Here is a 20,929-nt window from a genome sequence, read left to right as displayed (position 1 = left end):
TATAAATTTGATGGAGTATCTTTAATTGAAAATACACTAATATTGTGCAGAACAGACATATATCTGAACTGTTAACTCTATTATCAACAATCTGAAGAATTATTTAGGTACTAACTCTATCAGCTCAGTATTGACCTAGTAAGTGAGCAAAACCAAGTGCCTTCAATACCAGATAGGCTGATAGCAAACGATGCTTGGACCCCTGTTTGTGTATGAGCAGAGAGCCTATACTGTAATCGAAGAAGACATTTCAAAGTATGTCACAAAGCATATAGTAGCATGTGAAGGATGGGCTGGCTTTAACTTTGGAGTTTCTTGATTTCTCCTTGTTACGGCTGCCCTAAAAAAACCTGGTGCCTCTCGCAGATTCTGTGTTCTTCTTGCTGTAATATTTTCTATGTCATTTTTCTCCCATTCCTCTGAAGCACACGATGTTCCCATTTCTTGTCCTCCCAACCAAACATTTATTTAGTATCCGGGTCAGGTCTGCAGTGGGGCTTTTATATGTTAGTGTTCAGAATTGGTGCACCTGCCTGTGAAGTTGGTTAGCTTTTGAAAAGGACCATCAGATTATGTGTTAATTTTCCCCAGACGTCCAATGGCGAAAGTCAGGATTTACAACAGGCTGAGAATGGTAAAGGTGATATTTCTGCCAGGCATCATGATTTACTGGATGAGGGGGATGTGTTGAAAATTTTCTGTTTCATTTGGAGGGTGGAATTGGTGCCTAAAAACACAGGGTAGGAAGAGACTGGATCTATCCAAATTGCTCTTTGATAAAGGCTGCCTCGTGTGTGAATGTTGATGTTTTTTGAGGCTGAAGCACTGTTGTACAGGTGCAAGGGAAATCTGAGTTGCTAAAGCTGAATATTTTCAGGACTGCACTCTAATTGCGATGCCTATATTCTACCTACATCCTGCCTTAAGCAGCCAGCTCCATTTGTGTTACCAAATCCTATGCTTAGTCCTTTTCCAGGTGTTCTCTCCTAGCACCTGATATATAGTGCATAACTTCACTGCTTGCTTTGTTAGGAAATGTTTTCTTTTCCCCCCTAACAGTAATCAAAGCTTATTTCTGAAAGTCCTCTCCTGGAGCTTTTCCATTAAAAACAGAGAAACAAAACACCATCATATCAGAGACAGACATACAGGAGCTGCTTATTATTATTGTTGTTGTTATTATTATAGGAAGAGGCTGCCTTGATGTTATGAACCATTTAATGTTCCAGTGTTTTGGGGATCATGTAAATGCATGGAAGGTTGTTGTGACATTTGAAGTTCTCCTAACTGATTTGCAAACCCGTGTTCTCAGTCTTGTAGATCAGTTCTGACAGTTTTTAGGTTTTATGCCTCTGTGATTGTTACATTCATTGTTCAATACATTGACAGTGAGAAGTCAATGTTGTCTCTGTGTACAAGGAAGATTGTTTCATTTTGTGGGATAAGTGACGTTTAGTCATTCACACAGTAAATCCAGAGAGCGCAGAACTCTCCTAGTCCTGTCCAGGTCACTTTTATTAATGTATACAAATAGTAGCATCCTAGATTTCTGTGTTTTACACAGCAGAAAATGTCTTGAAATCTGTAACTAAAAGATATCCTATAATCTAAGAACGATCATATTTCAGAGTGGTGCCTTGTATTACTTTTCATGACTGCCTCATCTGTAAAAGTGCCATGTTACTTGCTGCTAGATAAGTCACTGTTAAAATTGCCCCCATCTATTTTAATTGAGATTAAGATAATCATTTTTTACCCAGTGTCTCTACACCCAATTCTAGCCCAAACAACACTGTTTGGAAATGACAGAATGCTAAAATGTGAAGATGGGGTAAGGCCTCATAGGTCATGTTGCCCATCTGCCAGAATGGGAGTACTGCCTACAGTATGTATTTTAGTGATTAGTGTAAGTTTATATAAAGAGTTTTAGGCGATAAGGCTTCTATCTCTCCTCTAGGGAGATTATACTACAGTTTGTTGCATTTGCCACAGTTGTATCAGTATATAAAATCTGCTTGCCTGCTCTTGGCATGAAATTGAAAAATATTCCCATGTTAAAAATAGCAAAATATTTGCTGAAGATGAGGCAAGTATAGTTTTCCTGATATGAAGAGTTTTTCAGCATCATTCATAACATCAAAGAAATTTTTTTTACATTTCTTCCTTTTGTTTTAGTCCAACTTCTTAAGTCTGTCTTTTCAGTATTGATATACCTATTTGCACCCCTAATCTAATTTTGTTAGGTTCACAAGGATGCTCTTCCCTTGATTATTTCTTTACAGGAATTGCCTTCATTTTTTCCAGGCCTATAATTTTGATTTCAGTAAGGTGTATTTTTATGAACGTGTACAAGCTCTTTGAAAGACTGTCAGTCTTGCTGTTTATGCTTCTCAGACTTACAAAGACCCCAGGCACTTTCTTTACTTAAGCAATGACATACCGTAGAGCTGCTTTTATGGCACTGTTACTACTCATCTCAAGTTCAGTCCCTTTATATGGTTTCATTATTCTACAAACATGTGGTGCCATGTTGCGTTGATTTGGTGTTTTGAAATTTTTTGGTAAATGCTATTTCTAAGAATTAAGTGGTTGACAGCGATAGCATCTTAATATATGTTAATATGTTAGGAGAAGAAGGTGTAGCTTTCCTTCTTTGTGGAAAGCTCCTCTATGAACAATAATCAATTGCTACTTTATGTGTTTCTATTTCTACATGATAACTTCCCTTGTGGCTGCAGCACTCCTTCAACTTTCTCTTTGTTGCTTCTGCTACTCAAGTCAACATTTTCTTTTATAACCAAAGGCCTTGCTCTTTTACTTTCTTCTGCTGTTCCAGTCTCACCTCCAATACGTGATTTGTAGATTTATCAGAGAATAGGATGAATAGATGAAAGATTCTGAACAAATATCTCTTCTACAGTGAAATTTTAGAATAGATGTATTGCAGGCAAAGCAGAATTGATTTAGGGAATTTAACTTTATTGCCAGTTAATATAAACATTTAATTATTGAGTGGGGTATTGAAAACAAAGATGACAAACAGTTGAACTAACACTTAGGGAAAACACTTCTTTGCCAGGTTCAACTTCACTCCAGGCACTTCTCCTCCTCCTAGTTACCACTGCAGGTCACACTCAGTCCCTGCAGTGAGGTGAAGGTGGCACAGGAGTCTGGGGCTGGGGTCAGGGTGTGGTGGTGTCTCTCTGCTACTCCTTTTTCCTCACTCTTTTCTTCTGCTCCAGCCCTTCACGTGGTCCACCATAGAGCTGTGGTCTGGTGTTTGTGCCCAGTAAAAGGTGGAAGGCAGGTATAATATGAGAGGCATGTTCCTTAAAAGAGGCACTCGATGTAGCAGATTAAAGAATAAGAAGGTACAAAGTCTAGAAGTCAAACTGTTTTTTATGCAAATTTTTAAACTATGAGAGAAACCAGTCCTAAAAACGAAAAGAAAATGGCATGTGTGTATTTCCACCACCTATCTTAAAACAAGATTGCATAATCCTAAAGGGAGCATTCTCTTTTTTCAGTAACAACCTGACAGTATTACACAGATTCACGAGGAGAGTCCTTGCTAAGCTCAGCAGCCTGTGATGCTCCCGCTGGGTGCTACAATCTGCAAAATTATAGAAAAAGTGGAAGTTCTGGCATACGCTGTCCTGCAAGTCACCCACAGAGCACCCAGTCTCTCAGGCAGAAGGATGTCAGTGAGAAAACTAAGAGTAAAAATGGTTGGCAAGCCCTATAGTAAAATACCAAATAGTTGTAATTTATGTAACAGTGCATCTCCACTGAGAAATGCATTTTATACCACATGAGGCAAAACCTTGTAAAACGCCTGACTTGCCCTGAACCCTGGATAGCTTCACTTTACGCCCTGATGTTTCTTATCTTCTGAAATAACACTGTGATTGCAGTGGTCCTGCAGTGATTTAGGGTTTGAAACAAGCTGTCAGCAAGTGATATATTTGGAATTATTTTGTTAATTTTATTCATCATCTAGTGATTCTGGGACATGAAGGGACACTCTGGGACATCAATTAAAACTTTTCCAGAGGACATTAGTTTAGAAGTTTATTTCTACTTACGTAAAAATCAAACCCCTCTTTTGCTCCAGCACAGACCAATCTGACTTTATATTTATTGCAGATATTCAAAATCAAGTTTAATTCTTTAAGTTCTTCCTAAATAGTTAAACATACATCCATTAAGTGAAAGCATTTGGCAAAATAGCTTTGCTCCTATACATACTTAGCCGGAATCAGAGTTAAGTTGATGCATTATGGACCACAGTAACCCCCAGCTCTTCTCCTGACAACTTCAGTGCTGAAACAGGATCAGTGGTGATTTTGTTACTTCTGTTATACCCAAGAACCTTTGTAAAACTCTAAAGATGCTTCTGTATTTCTTATTCTTTCCTCTCTATGGAAAGTTTTAGCTGAAGCACCAGTAAGTCTTGGTCTCTTCTGCTCTTGCAAAGCAGAGGTGAGTGTTCTTTGGTACCAATTCCATTATTTCTGGGCTGCTGCATACAGTGCTCAATGTAATTGATTAGTTCCTGAAAGCAGGTCTGTTTCATTCTTTGGAATTTATGTTCTGATAAACCTTTTGAATAGATACTGAATTCTGTTAATTTCCCTATTTCACATTTAGTTTTACATTCATTTTTTGTTGTCTTCATCTGCATTGATTTTTAGTTCTTATGTCTGTGCATTTGTGAGGCTGGTTGTAACATCTCCACACAGGAATAAATGTTACCCTCAACCTGCAGGTACTTCAGGCTGTAAAAAAGTAACACAATAAGATACTAGATAACTGCTTTGTGAGCTTGGTGTACCATGATTTTAAAAGTAAAAAGTCATGCCATGGGCAATGCGGCCTTCACTGTTGAAGAGAAAGGAGGGAAAGAATGGCAATTCCTTTGGTTTTGTTTTCCTCTCTCTGGAAGGAGTTTTATCTTTGTGCACATCAAGGCTGAATCATGCACTGTAGCATGCATCTCAGTCAAATAAGATGCCTAAAAACTGGGTGCCTACTTTTTTCCTAGTCTGTGTTTGAGTCTATGTGCATACACGTGCATGTTTGTATGCTTATAGGTGTCTGTCTGTATATACATACGTACACACACACTCTTTTCACTTAGCCTTGATAGATTCTGTAAAAGTTCAAAATCCAGTCAGAAAGAAAAAATATTTGTATATAAATGTATGAAGTAGTCTGCACTCCTGAGTAATGTAGTGAATTAATATATATATTCAGATTAAAAGAAATTGTCAGGTATTTGAGAATACTTTCCTGTTCTTTTTGTTGTGCAGTTCTTCTTGAGGTTTACACTGTTTTATAAAAAATCTGCACCAATCCATGGTTAATAAAGCTAATGCTGAGGCACACTGTAGAAGAATTAAATAGTTAATGTTTAATAAAAAATGGGAATGCCCAAGTCAATGAGACCATTTGCCATTGTTAACAAGTCTGTGGATAACATAATCATTTTCTGTTACAAATTTTTTTTTCTTGGATTTTTAATTTCTGAATAGTTAGCTAATGTTCTTTTAAAATAAGATACAAAACAATCTGAAATCAGAATATTATTTTGTTTAATTGGTCTTAAATTATTTTTCCTTATTATTGCTTTCATGAACATGCTGGTTAAGTGCATGCACGCTCTATAAATCCTGCCAGGAGAGAAACAAAATTAATATTTAGTAGAAACATATTATTTAAAATTTTGACTTTATTGAAGCAGATCAATGTTTTACCATTAATTTCAGTTACACAGGGACTTTCACCCAGAAATTTTTAGGTCTGATAGATATAGCAGAATGTCATTAAGATTATTAAAATGGAAGATGTAACCTACTTTGGTAATTTCATAGTATAAAATAAGTTAGCTTAGCTCTTAGGTTTTCAGTAGCATCAGTCCATAACACTTTATTTTTGCGGTGTATCTTTCTACTGATTTTAGTGGCAAGATTTTTCAAATACTACATCTTTTTATAAAATTGTTATGAATTACATAAAATGAAAAAAATTTATACATATCAGATGTCAGAGTATTGAAGATAATACACTTATAAAAGACTGTATGGAATATATTTCTATTTTTGTTCCCAATTCTAAAGTTTCCATATCCAGACTTATGAACATACCAGAAACTTGCATTGCCTGGCTTGGTTAAAGATGTTATTTTCTTAAGAGACATGCTTTGGACGCAGACTTTGGGGAAAGTTCTGAAGCACGGTGGAGATCAGATCAGAGATCAGAGCATAGATCTATGTAATAAATGAGTGTTATGGCCCATTCACTTTCAAAAGGCCATGAACACGTGCTGAAGCAGTATATCTGAAAACAGGATTTAGGCCTAAATTTCTGTTCAAAGCTAGAGCACTGGTGTAAGACACTTTGCATCAATTTCTTTTGTGAGTCAGTAGAGATGTGATAATGGGACCTCTGTGTGAGTCTTAGTATGGCATTTGGCATGCTAGAATGAGACAGATGGATCCACCCTGTCTACTGATAGGAAGGTTATCACCTCAAAATTTAATGGGTAATAACATTTAGTTGAATAATATCTTCACTGGAAATTCAGATATACCATAATTATCTCTCATTCTCTATAGAGCTTTTTCCATTGACATTTCTGTGTCCTTCACTGGATCTGATATTGGGCAAAAAGTTACCATTATGTTAATCATTGCTAATTCAAACTGTAACAGGCAGTATCAGTACAGGAGAAACTTCAGCAACTCTAAAGCAGGTGCTTTCTTGCCATTCCCTCTGGCAGCCCGTGGATCCGCACAGAAATGTTAGGTTTTCCTTGGGTCTAAATTCTTTTTTGTTTAAATAATGCCACAGCTACTTTTTTAAATATGAAATTATTCCTACAGATTAAGTAAAAAGCAGTGCAAAACCCTAAGCCCAAAAATAAGGCCACCTTCTTTGAAAGGCACTATTTACCTTTAAATTAAATGGATTTATATGAGGTTGCATTATATATGTAGTGAAGGGTCTCGAGGATTTCTTGAGGCATTTTTCTTCTATTTATGACAGCTGCAGCCTGCAAGCAAAGCTGCTTTGGACTTCTGTTTTATGTCTTTAAGTAGAAGTAGGATTGTTTGCTGAAAAGTCATTCTTTAGATGTTCAAAGAGGCTCCCTATCTTTTATATTTTTTGTTTAATAATGAGCAAATTACTTTTTCTCCTTCTTAGTCTTACAGTTTGTAATTCAGTAGTAAATACGACAAAAGGTTTTGTGTGCTCTGTGATCTTGAGGCCTCATAGCATGCCAGAGAATTACTGTTTTGACATCTAAATTATCATTTAATCTTTCCTGCCATTGTGTACCAATGTAAATCTATTTCTTGCAGTTGTGAAAGGAAACTTGAAAATCTGAAATGAATTTAAACTAATTCAGCGTTACCTTCTTAAGGCCTCAAACAGTCTGACACGTTATATCTGAGAGATGCAGCGTGCCCTATTCATGTACAAATGTAGGGCCTGCTCCACTTCATATTATTAGGACACAAAATGATATCATTTTCAAGTAAAATAAAACTGAAACTGAATATTCCAGAGAGTGTTTTAGAATTTAGGGCTGGCTGCCTGGAAAGATGAGCACTTAACTCTGACGCTCAGTCCACAGAGTCAGGTGTCTGCAAAAGATGGTAATAAGCCACTGACAACTCAACTTACTAGGAATAAAGATAGGTGGATAGTTTCAAAATGATCACATACTTGTTTTAGTGTTTTCTGGTTAAGAAGTAATGCGCTATGCTTGTTATTTATAAAATAGTAACCATATACCTATGCAAGTAGTTTCATGGTCTGGTGTTGAATACAGCACTGCATAGTAGGAACAGTTAAAATAAGGAGCTATGAATGCTCCCAAAGAAATTAAATTCAATATAATATGGATAGTCTATAAAACTGTGAATTCTGTAAGTAAAACCAGTCAACCAGGATAATGCTAGCACTCGTGGTAGAGGGGAAGTTCATCTTGTCTGAGAGGTATGAGTCATGTCATCACTGTAGAGAATTTGGTAGCAGAGTAAATGGTCATGAACTAGACCATGTGCCTTCTTGTTCTCTCTACTGGCTTCAAGTGCTTTCACTGTATCTTGCTTTTCAGTTGTGCTTTTCATGAAAAAGCAACTAGACTGTCTGACTTGCTGCAAGCAGAACAATCTCATATATTTGTGGAAGCGAAGTCTGTTGTGCTCACATCCTTTAAGAAGAAAAAAAAATCTTCCTCATTTTTTTTTCCCCAAAGCTATTCAAGTTTTGTCCCAGCTATGCCAATCTGTCACTGCAGCTGTCAGTGTGATGCCTTTTCTTCAAAGCACAGAGATGGCTCAGCTGAAAGCAGTGCTTCTAGTCAAGGGCAGGAAAAAGGTCTGTGCAGGGAGCACTGGTTCTAAGGCTGACAACCCACATGGTACGTTGTCAGCATAATACTTAATGTATAGGTAAGGATTAGGGCAGAAATGTAAGTACATGAGGAAGTGGGGAAATGGAAAACAGGATCACTCAATTCACTACAATCAGTAAAATTCCCTTTTTTGGTGATTGGTTTGGGTTTATTTTGCAGCTGCAAAATTGTGAATATGTTTACAAAGGCCTCTTCCCATCTTTAAAATCTGATTGCAAAGTCTGGGAGCCCTCTGTATGCTACCTGACTTAAAAGAGGGCTGTTTCTTTCATGAACTAATTACTACTGATTTGAATACATCCTGCAAATTAGGCAATTAGACATGTAAAATTTTAAAACTCCCAACATATAGATAGATTGTTCAGTTCTTGCCAACCATCATCTCTCTTGAAAGTTTGACCAAATTAAGCCAGTTTTACTAGAGTTGTTTTAAAGCTGGGAGAAGCGAGGTAAAGAGTAATTAAATGTCTTGTTTAAGACTGCACAGCACATCAAAGGGCAGAGCTAGGAATAAAGTCATTATCTTTGTCTTCCAGGAAGCCATTTTTTCTTCTCACCCAGTCTCAAACTTAGATAGATGGTTTATATATGTGTGGGTATACAGACTGTGACAGATAAGAGGCGGTGCTGTCTCAAAGACACAGTAGGCAGAGATTCACCAGAGAATCTAGCAATTTTTTGCATGCATTTGTTAATTTATGCACAACTGAAAGTATTATTGATGAGCTGATGAATTGCTATGATAGATTTGTCAGTGTTCTCTATAAGTGCGGAGATATCTGGGTATCTTTTTTGAGATTTCAGGGAATCAGTGCATGTGATGTGTTTTTAAGTCAGAATAGATATAGACACATCATCCTGGAAGGTGAAATCCTTCTGACTCCCTGTTGCTACTGATCTTCTCTTGACCTATTCCTTGAGTAACTTCACTGTGATTACAGGACTATTTTGATGCTGTTATGTACTCTATGGCTACCATTATATTTAGGGCTCTCTCCAGTGGTTGCAAACTGTCTTCTCAACTCTGCATGATTAAAGCCTCCTACTTTTCTTTAAAGTGTGCACTACAAACAGGACACAACTAATAAAATCATCTCCATTTCCTGCACTTAAATGCAATGCTGTAGCTCAGAAGGTCAGCATTCTTCAAATTACCATATGTTAGAATCAAAATGTTTGTATTAAATCAGTTTTCCCAGTCAAAAAAAAAAAAAAAAAGAAAACCCCAAGTCACCACAGACACTTGCTGTCCCACTCATGCACGTACACATACACATGCACAGATAGGAACAGGAGGAACAGAAAAGGAAAATGCCCTGATGATATTAGTCATGAGTGAATGGTTATAGTCACTATATCTATCTGAAACTATGTTCTGTGAATTTCCTCAGGCCCATCTGTCTGATCAGGATGAATACCTCAATAGCAGAAAATCATCAGTTTGAAAGTTGAATCATAGAATACCAGGTTGGAAGGGGTCTCAAGGATCATCTGGTACAACCTTTCTTGGCAAAAGCACCCTGTCCAGCTGAATCTTAAAAATATCCAATATTGGGGAATCCACCACTTCCCTGAGGAGATTATTCCAGTGGCTGATTGTTCTCACTGTGAAAAATTTTCCTCTTTGCCCAATCGGAATCTCCCCAGGAGTAATTTGTACCCATTCCCCTTTGTCTTTTCCATGTGACTCCTTGCAAAAAGCGAGTCTCCACCCTTTAAATACCAAAATAATTATTGAAGTTCAACTCTTCCAATCAGTAAAGAATACAGTAAGCACTGTTTTACAATGAACCCTGAAAGATATTCTGGCTTGAAAGCCAATTCTTTACAGGATCTGTAGGAAGGCTAGGCAGGGAAGGATCACACTATTCGAAGGAGCAGCTTAAATGCTCAGACTTTTGTTGTGGAAGGGGTGACAGGCCAAATGAGAACCTGGGGATCAGGATTAGGTAGGAAGCTAAGAAATGGAAACATCCTCGTGGGTGTCTCTGGGCTGTCAAGGTGTCAAGGCTCATGAAGGACAGAGGGAGGTGATTGCAAAGGGGCAGACCAATTTACAAAGGGTAAATTTTGCCTTGCCAACCTGACAGCTTTCTGTGTTGACTCATTCTATGGGTGAGGGGCAATCAGTAGGTGTCATTTGCCTTGATTTTAGCAAGGCTTTCAGCAGAAATTCTCTGTCTTGTATCCAAATGAGAGAGGTAGTGAATGGATGGATGTAATGGAAGGTGAGTGGGACACTGGCTATACCACCAGACCCAAAGGGTAGTGATCAGCAATTCAAAGTCCAGTAACTGATGACAAGTTACTTGTGGTGTTTCTACAGAGTTGATACTGGTGCTAATGCTGTGTAACATCTTCATTAACAAGCAGAATGATTAGATAGAGTGCACTGTCATCCAGGTTTTAGGTAACACCAGACTGGACAGAGCAGATGATACACTGGACAGTTGCCATTCAGAGGGATCTTAATAGGCAGAAGAAATGGGCTGAGAGGAACCTCATGAAGTTCAGTCACAACAGGCAGGAGTTCCTGCGGCTGGACAGAATAATAGATGCAGCAGTCCCAGCCAGGCACAGTCTGGGTAGACAGCAGCTTTGCAGCATGGAGAACAAGTTGCACATGAGTCAGCCATGTGCCCCTGCAGTGGTGAAGGCTAACAGCAAGCGGGGCTGCACTAACAACAGCCTATGAAGCAGTTTGAGGGACATCCACTCATCACCTGTGAGACTGCAGCAGGCGTACTGTGTCCAGTTCTAGGCTCCCCAGTATGCCAAAGTGTGTTGGGTGGAGGATAACCAAGATGGTGGCACACACAACAGTGTCTGGGTCTGGTGCACAGAACGTTCAAGAAAAGAGAAAGCTTGGTTTGTTCAGCTTGGAGAAGCGGAGGCTGTGGGAAGAATCTAATTACTGTCTTCAACCGTAAAAGGGATGGTTAGAGAGAAAACAAAGCCAAACTCCTCTCAGAGATGCACAGAAGTACGAGGCAACAGACACAAGTTGCATTAAGGGAAATTCTGATTAGATATAAGAGAAAACTTTTCTCAATGAGGGTGGTATAGCACTGAAACAGGGATCCAGCAAGGCTGTGAAAGTTCTTCTGAAAACAACTGCAACTGATAGTATGAAGGACATGCAGGTTCTGCTTGTGCTCGTAAGAGGAAGTAAAAGAGTAACAGATTTCAAAAGAAATTCCAAATCCCCTAAATATTATTTTTTATAGTGTTCTCACAATTACTAGTTTTTGATCAAGAAATCTCTTCAGTTTTACTTCAGGAAAATCCGATACAGATACAAGGCTTTGTTTCTCAATGGGTTAGAAGCAATTGGTGATAGTATAAGAATGCTTTGGAAAATGACTTCTGAAAAATATTTGTTATTTTAATCATAGAATCACAGAATGGTTTGACTTGGAAGGGACCTTAAAGACCATCTAGTTCCAACCCCTGCCATGGGCAGGGACACCTTCCATTAGACCAGGCTGCTCAAAGCCCCATCCAGTTTAGCCTTGAATAGATATTGGTTTTTAAAGCAGTGGAAAGATGCTTTCCTTCTGAAGATTGCAAACTTTGTTTGTAGATGGTACTAGACCTTCTCACAGTATGTAAAAATAAAAAGAAGATTAAATCAATACTGTAAAAAAAAATCTTTTTCTTCCTGTACTCATGTAAGTAAAAACTATGATTCTAAAAAGGAAATCCTTTGTTTAACCTGCGGTGATAATACACTTACAAATAATTCCATATGCCTAAAACCTAAAATATTATAATCCTATGGCCTTCAGCTTTTATCTATCACTCCAAAGTTGATGCATCATGTTTCTTATAGTTCTACTCAAAACTGAATAACTAGTTATTATATATTCAGGATGTGATCCAAAGCCTAATGAAATTGAAAAGAAAGACTACAGTGAGCTGTGGGTTGGAGGCTGAGAATCTATTTTCTTCATCCTTTGATTGAACAGTACCCAAAGTTATGTACTCTTGTACGATGTGAATTCGATGGGAAAACAGGCTTTAAGACTTTTACTTTAATGTATCATTATGAGCATTTCAATATTAATGAATTTCAGATTTTTAAATATCTTTTATCTTTTTTTTCCCATTTCAGGCAAGCCCTGCCCCTATAATTGTCAACACAGACACCTTGGACACAATCCCTTATGTAAGTATTTTTTTTATTCATGTATAGAATTTGTTTATTTTCCCACAGAAATTCTATTCAGTATTGCATAGAAGTTATAAAAAAACTTACAATTAATCTTGTCTTTTACAGTTACACACTTAATTCTTTTCTAGAGGAAGAAATCAGGAATGATAATTGCACTCAGGTGAATTATAGCATAATTTGTAGTTTAGACTTTAACACATAAAGTGGAACTTACTAAAACTCCCCTTTCTTTGAAAAAGACTATGATTTCATTAAGCCTTTCATCCTTATCCATATGAATATTTCTCCTAGCTTATTAAGAAGATACGTAGATGCACACTGTAATATTAAATGGTGCAAGCAGCTCTTCTTTTGTCTGTCTATATTCTTTTTGTAGATGAAAGCTGTTCATGATAAATATCAACACAAACTAGATGACTTCATGTTTTCTTATTAATGTCTCTTCATTTTTATGGCTTCTAGAAAAAATTTTACCCTAAAATAAATACATGTTTTTATTAGAGTTTAAAAAATTTGCTTTTCTGCAAGCATTTGATATCGTTGTCATTTTAGACTGTAAAAGCAACTATGGTTGAAGATAACAGACACAGAGAAAGACAAAGTGAATATGTAATGAAGAGAGTAACAGGCTTAAATGATTGGAGGCAAGAAAAGCAAGTAGTACAAAGCTAGCCAGCCAGTATCTAATCTTTCTCCTTGCATCCTCTTAGTTATCTTTTTAAAGCTCCTAATTAACGTCTCTCATCTGTCGTGTTTTGTCCACATCTGTTTCTTATGATACCAATGCATAAGCCTAATTATTTATCCACCTACACCAATCATATTGCTGGGTTCTGTCTTTTAGAACACTGTTGATGAGGAAGTTTAATAGGGATTGTCCTGGACAGCTTGTTTGTTTCTGACAATTCATAAAACTTAGAAATTATTGTGCAGAAGACATGTAAAGATCACAGCCAAAAGCAATTTAGAAGAATGACACTGCCGTAAAGCAGAAGAGAATTAAATTCCTTGTTGGGAATTTCAACCATTGGGAAGGGTGGAAAAGTTAGATAAAATTTCCCTGTTCATTTGTATTCAGCTTTCTTAAAAGGCTTCCTATCATTTCTAAGTCTGAGTTTTCCTTCCTAACATCAGAACTATCTGCTATGGTCTCACTTTCAATAGGTCTGGCTTTTCTTCTGTTTTAACAAGACATTTTACACTTAGTGTTCTCTAGATGTACCAAGAGGGACATTGTGAGCCCCAGTTCTCATTTCCAGCACTGGACCTGTGCCCAGGATACTCTGCAGCTACAGGGTTAGAATTCCTAAATATATATGCAATTACACTAGTGACAAGGTGTTCAATCAATATGATTTATTCCCATAACACAGTCTATCAATACTTATATGCTTTAATACTACTTTTATACTAGTGTTCCTTTCTCTTAAAAAAAAAAAAAAAAAAAAAAAAGACAAATGACCAAACACGTTCAAGACAAATATTGACAGTAGGCTGAAAAGTGTCTGTGGGCTGTTTCAGTCTCTAGTACATGATGTGAACTAGATAAATAAACAGAAGGTGCTGCTTGTAAAAATAGACATTTCTGAATTAGTCACCTTGCTCTTACCCAGTGCATGGGAAGAGTTATGTCCCTTGGGTATGGGACACAGCAGTGTTACCAAAGAGGGACTTATTTAGACTAGCCAATAAGAAATGTCAAGGTGAAGCATATCTGCTGAGCCCAGGCCACCATAGGGCCCCACAGGACATGGGGTCTTTGTTTTACAAATAGGCATTTCTTTCTGATCAGCATTTGTATGCTTGAACATTCTCCAAAATGAGACTGACAGACAAACATATGGACAAATGACCTCTTCCTCCAATCTAGTATTTTGGGGAGTGGGCTAGGAGACCTGTGTTTTCCTTCTTGCTCCCAGGATTAGTTCAGTTTAGTTTGGTTTGGTTTCATTTTATGGTATTTCCTCTGCTAGGAAGGTGCTGTAGTTACTGGGCCAGATACATGTTTGCTTGTGTGTGCATCCCCTCCTGGCCCAGTGAACCTTTCAAAAACAGGTTTACGGACAGCATGTGGTGGGTTGACTTAGGCCAATAGCCAAACACTCCTCTCGCTCCCCTCTCCTGTGGGTCAGGGAGAAAATAGAGGAAGGCAAGAAGAGTTGTATGTTGAGATAATGGCAGTTAAATAAGGAAAGCAAAAGCTGCACGTGCAGTCAAAGCAAAACAAGGAATTAATTTACTACTTCCCATCAGCAGGCAGATGTTTAGCCATTTCCTGGGAAGTAAGGCTTCGTCACGTGTAGCAGTTACTTGGAAAGACAAATGCCATAACCATGAATATCCTTCCTTTCTCCTCTTTTCCCTGTGCTTTTATGACTGATCAGGATCTCATATGGTATGGAATATCCCTTTGGTCAGTTGGAGTCAGCTGCCCTGGCTGGGTCTCCCAACCCTTCACCCATCCCAAGTCAACTTGCTGTTGAGGAAGGAAGGGCAAAATGGGAAAGAGAGAAAACCTTGATACTGTGCAAGCTTGGTTCAGCAATAGCCAAAACATTGATGTGCTACCAACATTGTTTCAGCCACAAATCGAAGCATAGCATCATATGGGCTACTGTGAAGAAAATTAACTCCATCCCAGCCAGACCAAGTTCAGCCTATAATACCATGTGGGGCCTATAACACAGCCTATAACACTGCAGGGTGTTAGTGGGGCTTTGTATCTCTCTTAAATATTTGGAAAGGCAGAGGAAAATCTTCCCAAACTGGATGAGATAATTGTATGATAATGCAGCCATCATCATATCATTTATTTTACAGGAAATACAATTTAGTAGATATGCCCTAAAATATTTTTTTCCAGACGGGTCAGTTCAGAGAGATAACAGAAAGCTAGATTTAATTATTATTTTGAAACTCAAACATGAGTCAAGCACCTGACTTTTCAGCACTGTCAGGACTTCCAAACACACCTAGAGGAAGACTGTAACTGCCTAGGGACATCTCTGGTGAATGTTTAAGTATCCTTAGAGTTAGCTAGCTAGTTATTAAAGCTTCTGAAAGGTATCATTCTTTTTTAGTTACCACAGACAACCATCTAACACTATAGGGAGAAATTATTTTATGGATCAGAGAATCCAAGTTAAATTATGATCTTTTCTGTCCAAAGCTAAAGGCAGCCATGATGTACGTGGGCATAGAGTAGCCAATCCTCTCTCATAACTTTAGCATGTCTAAAACACCCATAAGTGTTGATGTTTGGGGCTAGAGTCATCTTAGATCCCGGCTATTCAGCTCTTGTTGTCAAGCCTCAAAGCACACTTGGAGTCCAGGAAGCCTCCTATGGGAAGAACAGACGGAAATATTTAGATCTTCCTAAGAGGACCATGTTTGCTGTGATCACATTCTTTTTCTCATATCCTGTTTTTCTCTAGTCTTAGGTGCTTGTCCTTTAATGCTTTCATTTCAATGTGCATTCCACAAATCTGAGTACTGTATCTAAATTAACTTGTTAAATAAAATTAGAGGGCAAGTGGATATATAGGGCAAATTATACATCGCAGGAAAATTTTGACATATTCGTTTTTGATTTCTGACTTGGGTTTCTTTAAGATGGTTTTCATGACAACTGGTTAATGCTGTCTACTCTTGTTTTTGCAAAAAAGTGCTGCTTTAAAAAAAAAAAAATTATTAAAATATAATTTTTCTTAAATAACTGTAATTGTCATTGTATTTAACAAAGTTAAGTAATCCATTTTATGCCATGTAGAAATAATTGTCAAACTTTAAACACTGGAATAAGCATAAATTTGCAAATTTTGGTGAATCAATATGGTCTTACTTTTCTCTGACATTACTAGCCACAACTGATAGATCCCTAAATAAGGTCAGGCTATTTTTAGGGTTGTTACATACCAGATGGAGACTTCTTATGATTTCCTTTAGCTGTTGGCTCAGCAGCTGAGAAACCTGTCTCATTGTTTTGTTTTATGCAATGTACCTTCAATGCATTTCCATTTCAATAGCAGCTCTGCTCATCCTCTCTGCCATCTTCCTCAGAAAATTCCTGTTTTCAGAGGGAGAGGGCCTCACAGGAATGATTAGCATTCACAAAGCATTTTCAAATGTAATTTTTCCACTGGTCCACCAGAGAGAAATTTCCTTTTTACAGCTGGTATACAACTGGTAAATTGTGTGATTTGTCTCATTAACATTCTAATGATTTAAATTCATGTAATTAAACCTTTTGGTACATTTGACATTCTTCAGACCTTTCAACTCAATAGTTTGGGAAAAAAAATCATCCTGTGAGGGACTGTTTTTCATCAGTATGTTTTTCTTAAATGAGATAAAAGAAAAGGCCTTATTCTATTATACTGTATGTTATTCCTTATAATTTGGGACTGCAGTGAATAACAGAAGAAACAGATAATTAGCTTTGTTTCCAGGTTCAGTGGCTTGAAAACTTTGGCTTGCCAAGCTTTGGACATGGGAATAAACTTGATAGGAAGCTTCGATGGTACAAAACGAATTATTCTGTGGCATTTTAAGCACAATTAAACATTTGTGGGAGTTTGTTTGTTCTCTATTCTTTGGCTGTAAATTTTAGATCTTTTTGTATAATGAGAAGCATTAATTTAATAACATATGAATCATCTCAGTTCCTCTGTTGCACAGAATAATCCCTACTTACTTCTTTTTTAGTTTCCAAATGCTGTATAGTTAAGTTAAAAGTAGCAATAAGACTGGTTTTGCTGCATCACTTTCAGAAATTGATGGGAACCTTCCTCTTTATTTTATGATGGAATTTCATTTTCCTTTCATCTTAACTAAACATTAATAAAAGTTCACTCAGGTACTGGGTTTTTTCCCTTCCTCCCCCTGTCTTGTCAGAGTGATAAGATCTAAGGAATATGTACTTTATTCTCCTTTTTGTCCCAATGAATACCTCATATTTCTTCACTCTCATGTTGTTCTTTCAAACTGTTGGTTTTGTTGTTATTATTACTATTATTAAGATTTATTGTTATTGTTCTTTTATTACTGGTTTGCTTTCCTAATTGTGCCACATATGCTGAGTTCTATGCAGGCACACTCAAGTTGTTTCCTAAAGAAGAGATTTTCAAAGTATTTAGGTTATGTTTTCATGAGCTGTAATCAAATCTTTGGGTTGTTTTACACATGCCTGAGCATGGCCATGCAGATGGCTCTGCAGCTGTTTCGGTGCATCCCTGCTTAGGGACATGGGAGCTCAGACCCTTTCTGGAGCATGGCAGTTGCTGTGACAGCTTCTGCACAGGCAAGTGTGGGGGCCATGATGATGCCAAAATGGAGATGTTAGGAAAATTTTCAGCTTTCTCCTCTGTCATCCCAGTTAGTCAGTGCACCTGGATTTAGCACATTAGAAGCAGGTACATAAAGGCTTAAGCAAAGGCTGCACAGAAAAATAAATTCTTCCTATTCTGACTGTAAAAAGAATAGGGAAAATCTGCAATTTTCTGAGAAACAGTCAATGCTCTAAAGGCTTTTATTGGATAACATGAATGTAGGCACAGCCTAGACCTAAATAAGTCAATTGAAAAAGGGAGGTGGCCTTATATATTTCTACAATAAAGCACAAGCCATGTGACATTATGTAATGAATATTAAGTGTCATCTATAACTATGACTGATGAGCAAATTTTTGAAGACAGTGGTAACAGAGGAGTAAAATGAAATTCTTGCCTAAAAGGGTAGGATCTGAATTTTCACAAAAGTAGGGAACTCCTGAAGTTGGGTTTTTTTTATAGATGTGTATTAAAATATATAAAAATTTTGACATAGAAGTATATATATATCTATTTTCCCACTGACTTCAGAATAAATTGTTGCTTCTTTCTTAATTAGTTTGATCATAGTCTTGAAAGTCAAGATTGCACATCTTATTATCTCGATTGACTCTTATGTTTTCCAGATTGTTAAACACTAGTTTTGTTTATTTGTTGTTTACACTCATATTTCAGTCTGTCAGTTAATGTGGATTACAATGGAAAAGCTAAATACGGTAGAGCTCTGTGCTAGCTTTTAAAAGCTGCATTGGCTTGGCTTCTCTGTTTTGGCCCTTGAATTGTATCACAGCAATTTTTGCCCTGGCAATCACTGGTCTGTTCTGCATGTCATTGTTTCTGCAGTGGGATAAGAGATTTTTCTTTTATAATAGCAGTATTGGCAAGATTGATTTAAATCATGTTTGTAAAATATTTTGAGGTCATTGGTGGAAAAGATGCTACATAACACAAGACTAACTTGAACTAACGTAACTCCTCTTAACAGGCAGAAATAGAAAAATATTCATCCTGTCATCTGATGACTTAAATGGATTTTAGTATGTTGGGTAGCAGAAAAGTATGTTGTTGCTGTCCAAAACCCAAAGCAAAAGTACAGAATGGATCTTATGAATCTGGTTTATTTTGCCTCCATTTCATATCCATTGTTTTTCTACCTGAAAATGAATATATTTCAAAGCTTTTCTTTTAAAATATACTGTTTTAGAAAGAAACATCTTTACAAAAGGGATCAAAGTGATTTTAGAGTAAAAATGTAATTGTTTTTACTGGGTTTCTCTTAAATTCTGGATGCAATTCTGAATATTTAAACCTCATCAAAACCATAATTTTTAGCTATGGAAAAAAACAACTCTTTAAAGTAAAATAACTTCAAGATTTGGAGGGTTTCTTTTCCTCAAGAATGAGCACTACTTGGCATATTTGAGTGCTAAATATCATATTACATAAAAAAATCAGAAGAAAACTTTTATTGTGTCTGGACGTAGGTAGAAATATCAACATCCTGTCAATCCAACAAGTAAAAGCATCCCTTGGTCAAGTATCTAATTACTCCTTCACACTTCTATTCTGCAATATTATCATACTTCCCACTTTCAATTGCCTGTGAATAACCCTGGCCTTTAGATTCAATCAAGAAGTTCTTTCTATGGACGTTTGATTGAAACATTGTCATTAGCAGACTGGGAGAGAAGAGCTTATTGAACTGTAAAAAGAGCACAATGTACACTTCTCTGTGTCCCTTTGCTTCAGGTGGACACACCAGAGAAAATGTGTAATACCTTGTACTTGTTGGATTTTGACTACTCAGAGTGCGTGTACTTCAGCATTTTAGTCCAGGTCATTGGTGTGCTTGAGAAGCAAATTCCCCCCATTTACCAGTCTTTAGTTCATGCACTGGAGCTTATGAAGCAGACTTTCTGACAAGAAACTAAACTTGACAACAGGCTTCTGGATACCCTCTATTCACTGTCAGGCAGTCAGTTGTTTGGGTGACACTAAAATAAAACCCCTGAAAGAGGTACCTTTGCTTTTGACAAGTCTGTTCTTGTAGGGCCACTCTTCTTATCCTTGTAGCCTCTACTGTGGGGAAGCCAGCAAGGCACTGATCTATCAGTCATTTTTATCACTCAGAAAAATCATATATACTTTTGTGGGTGTGGGAGTGTGTGTACGTACCCCTTCCTCTATGCCCAACTAAACTTCATTTTTAGTTCATCAAAGATAATTTGTCCATGAGGTTGGTATAGGCTGCAGAATGTAGAGTATGTCTGTTAAGAGTTGTTTGAAGCACTTGGTCATTTGAGTCAGCCTAGAATTGGATGGCCTGAACTGACCTAAATTAAATGTAGTTGGAATTTGTTTTTATCTTGCTCTCCCTGGCCTTGAAGTAGCTTTTGCTTTTGTGTCATTTTTGATATATTACACTACTTATCCACAGTTAATATTACCGGATTTTGTAGCAGTAAGCTAAAATCAGTAGGGTCTATGGGTTTGCAAGGATCCAGTGGTTAACAGAACCTCTTGAAAATATGCTTTTATAATGCAATTCATGAGGTCTTAAGCCATCAAACCCATTGTCTTCCATAAATGTTTCTGTTCATTTTAGGTTTTATTCTTTTTGCATAAGAGGCTTAATTGGGATATATATTTAAGAAGTTGATAAAGCTCTTCAGTTTTTCCACAGCGATAGCTTTATTCTGAATTACTTTGTCATGAAGTCACAGTTCTGAACTGAGTTGGGAAACATAACATAAAGAGTATAAGTGAATAATTACTTATCTATAGACTTAATTTCTTCGTGATTTGAAACAATGGCACTTGTAGGTAGATTTCACTGTATTAGAAAGGCGTAGAATTTAACTGAAAGCTGTTTTCAAAAGTGGAAGAAGAGTTAGCACAGATGTCATTATCTTAATAGTTTTAATTATACAAAAGGAAGAAAGAACTTTTCCATTCCATAAGACTTCATTAGTTAGGCAAAATGTAGAGTGCTGTTGTCAGAGA

At 37.1% G+C, this 20,929-nt stretch overlaps 1 protein-coding gene across 29 annotated transcripts in view; it reads left to right on the top strand.

The window, feature by feature from the left end:
- The window catches only part of DLG2 (discs large MAGUK scaffold protein 2), a 1,055,297-nt gene that overhangs the window by 615,304 nt on the left and 419,064 nt on the right, over positions 1-20,929 (top strand). For all 29 annotated transcript variants that reach the window (XM_074860344.1, XM_074860343.1, XM_074860342.1 and 26 more), the window contains one exon: positions 12,540-12,593. In XM_074860344.1, the coding sequence (XP_074716445.1) occupies positions 12,540-12,593 (54 nt within the window). The remainder of the gene's footprint in view (positions 1-12,539; positions 12,594-20,929) is intronic.

This window comes from Strix uralensis, chromosome 2 (genome assembly GCF_047716275.1).
Source record: "Strix uralensis isolate ZFMK-TIS-50842 chromosome 2, bStrUra1, whole genome shotgun sequence".
Taxonomy (NCBI): domain Eukaryota; kingdom Metazoa; phylum Chordata; class Aves; order Strigiformes; family Strigidae; genus Strix; species Strix uralensis.
The sequence above is the reverse complement of the archived record's forward strand: the minus strand, read 5'-3'. Positions and strand labels throughout refer to the sequence as shown.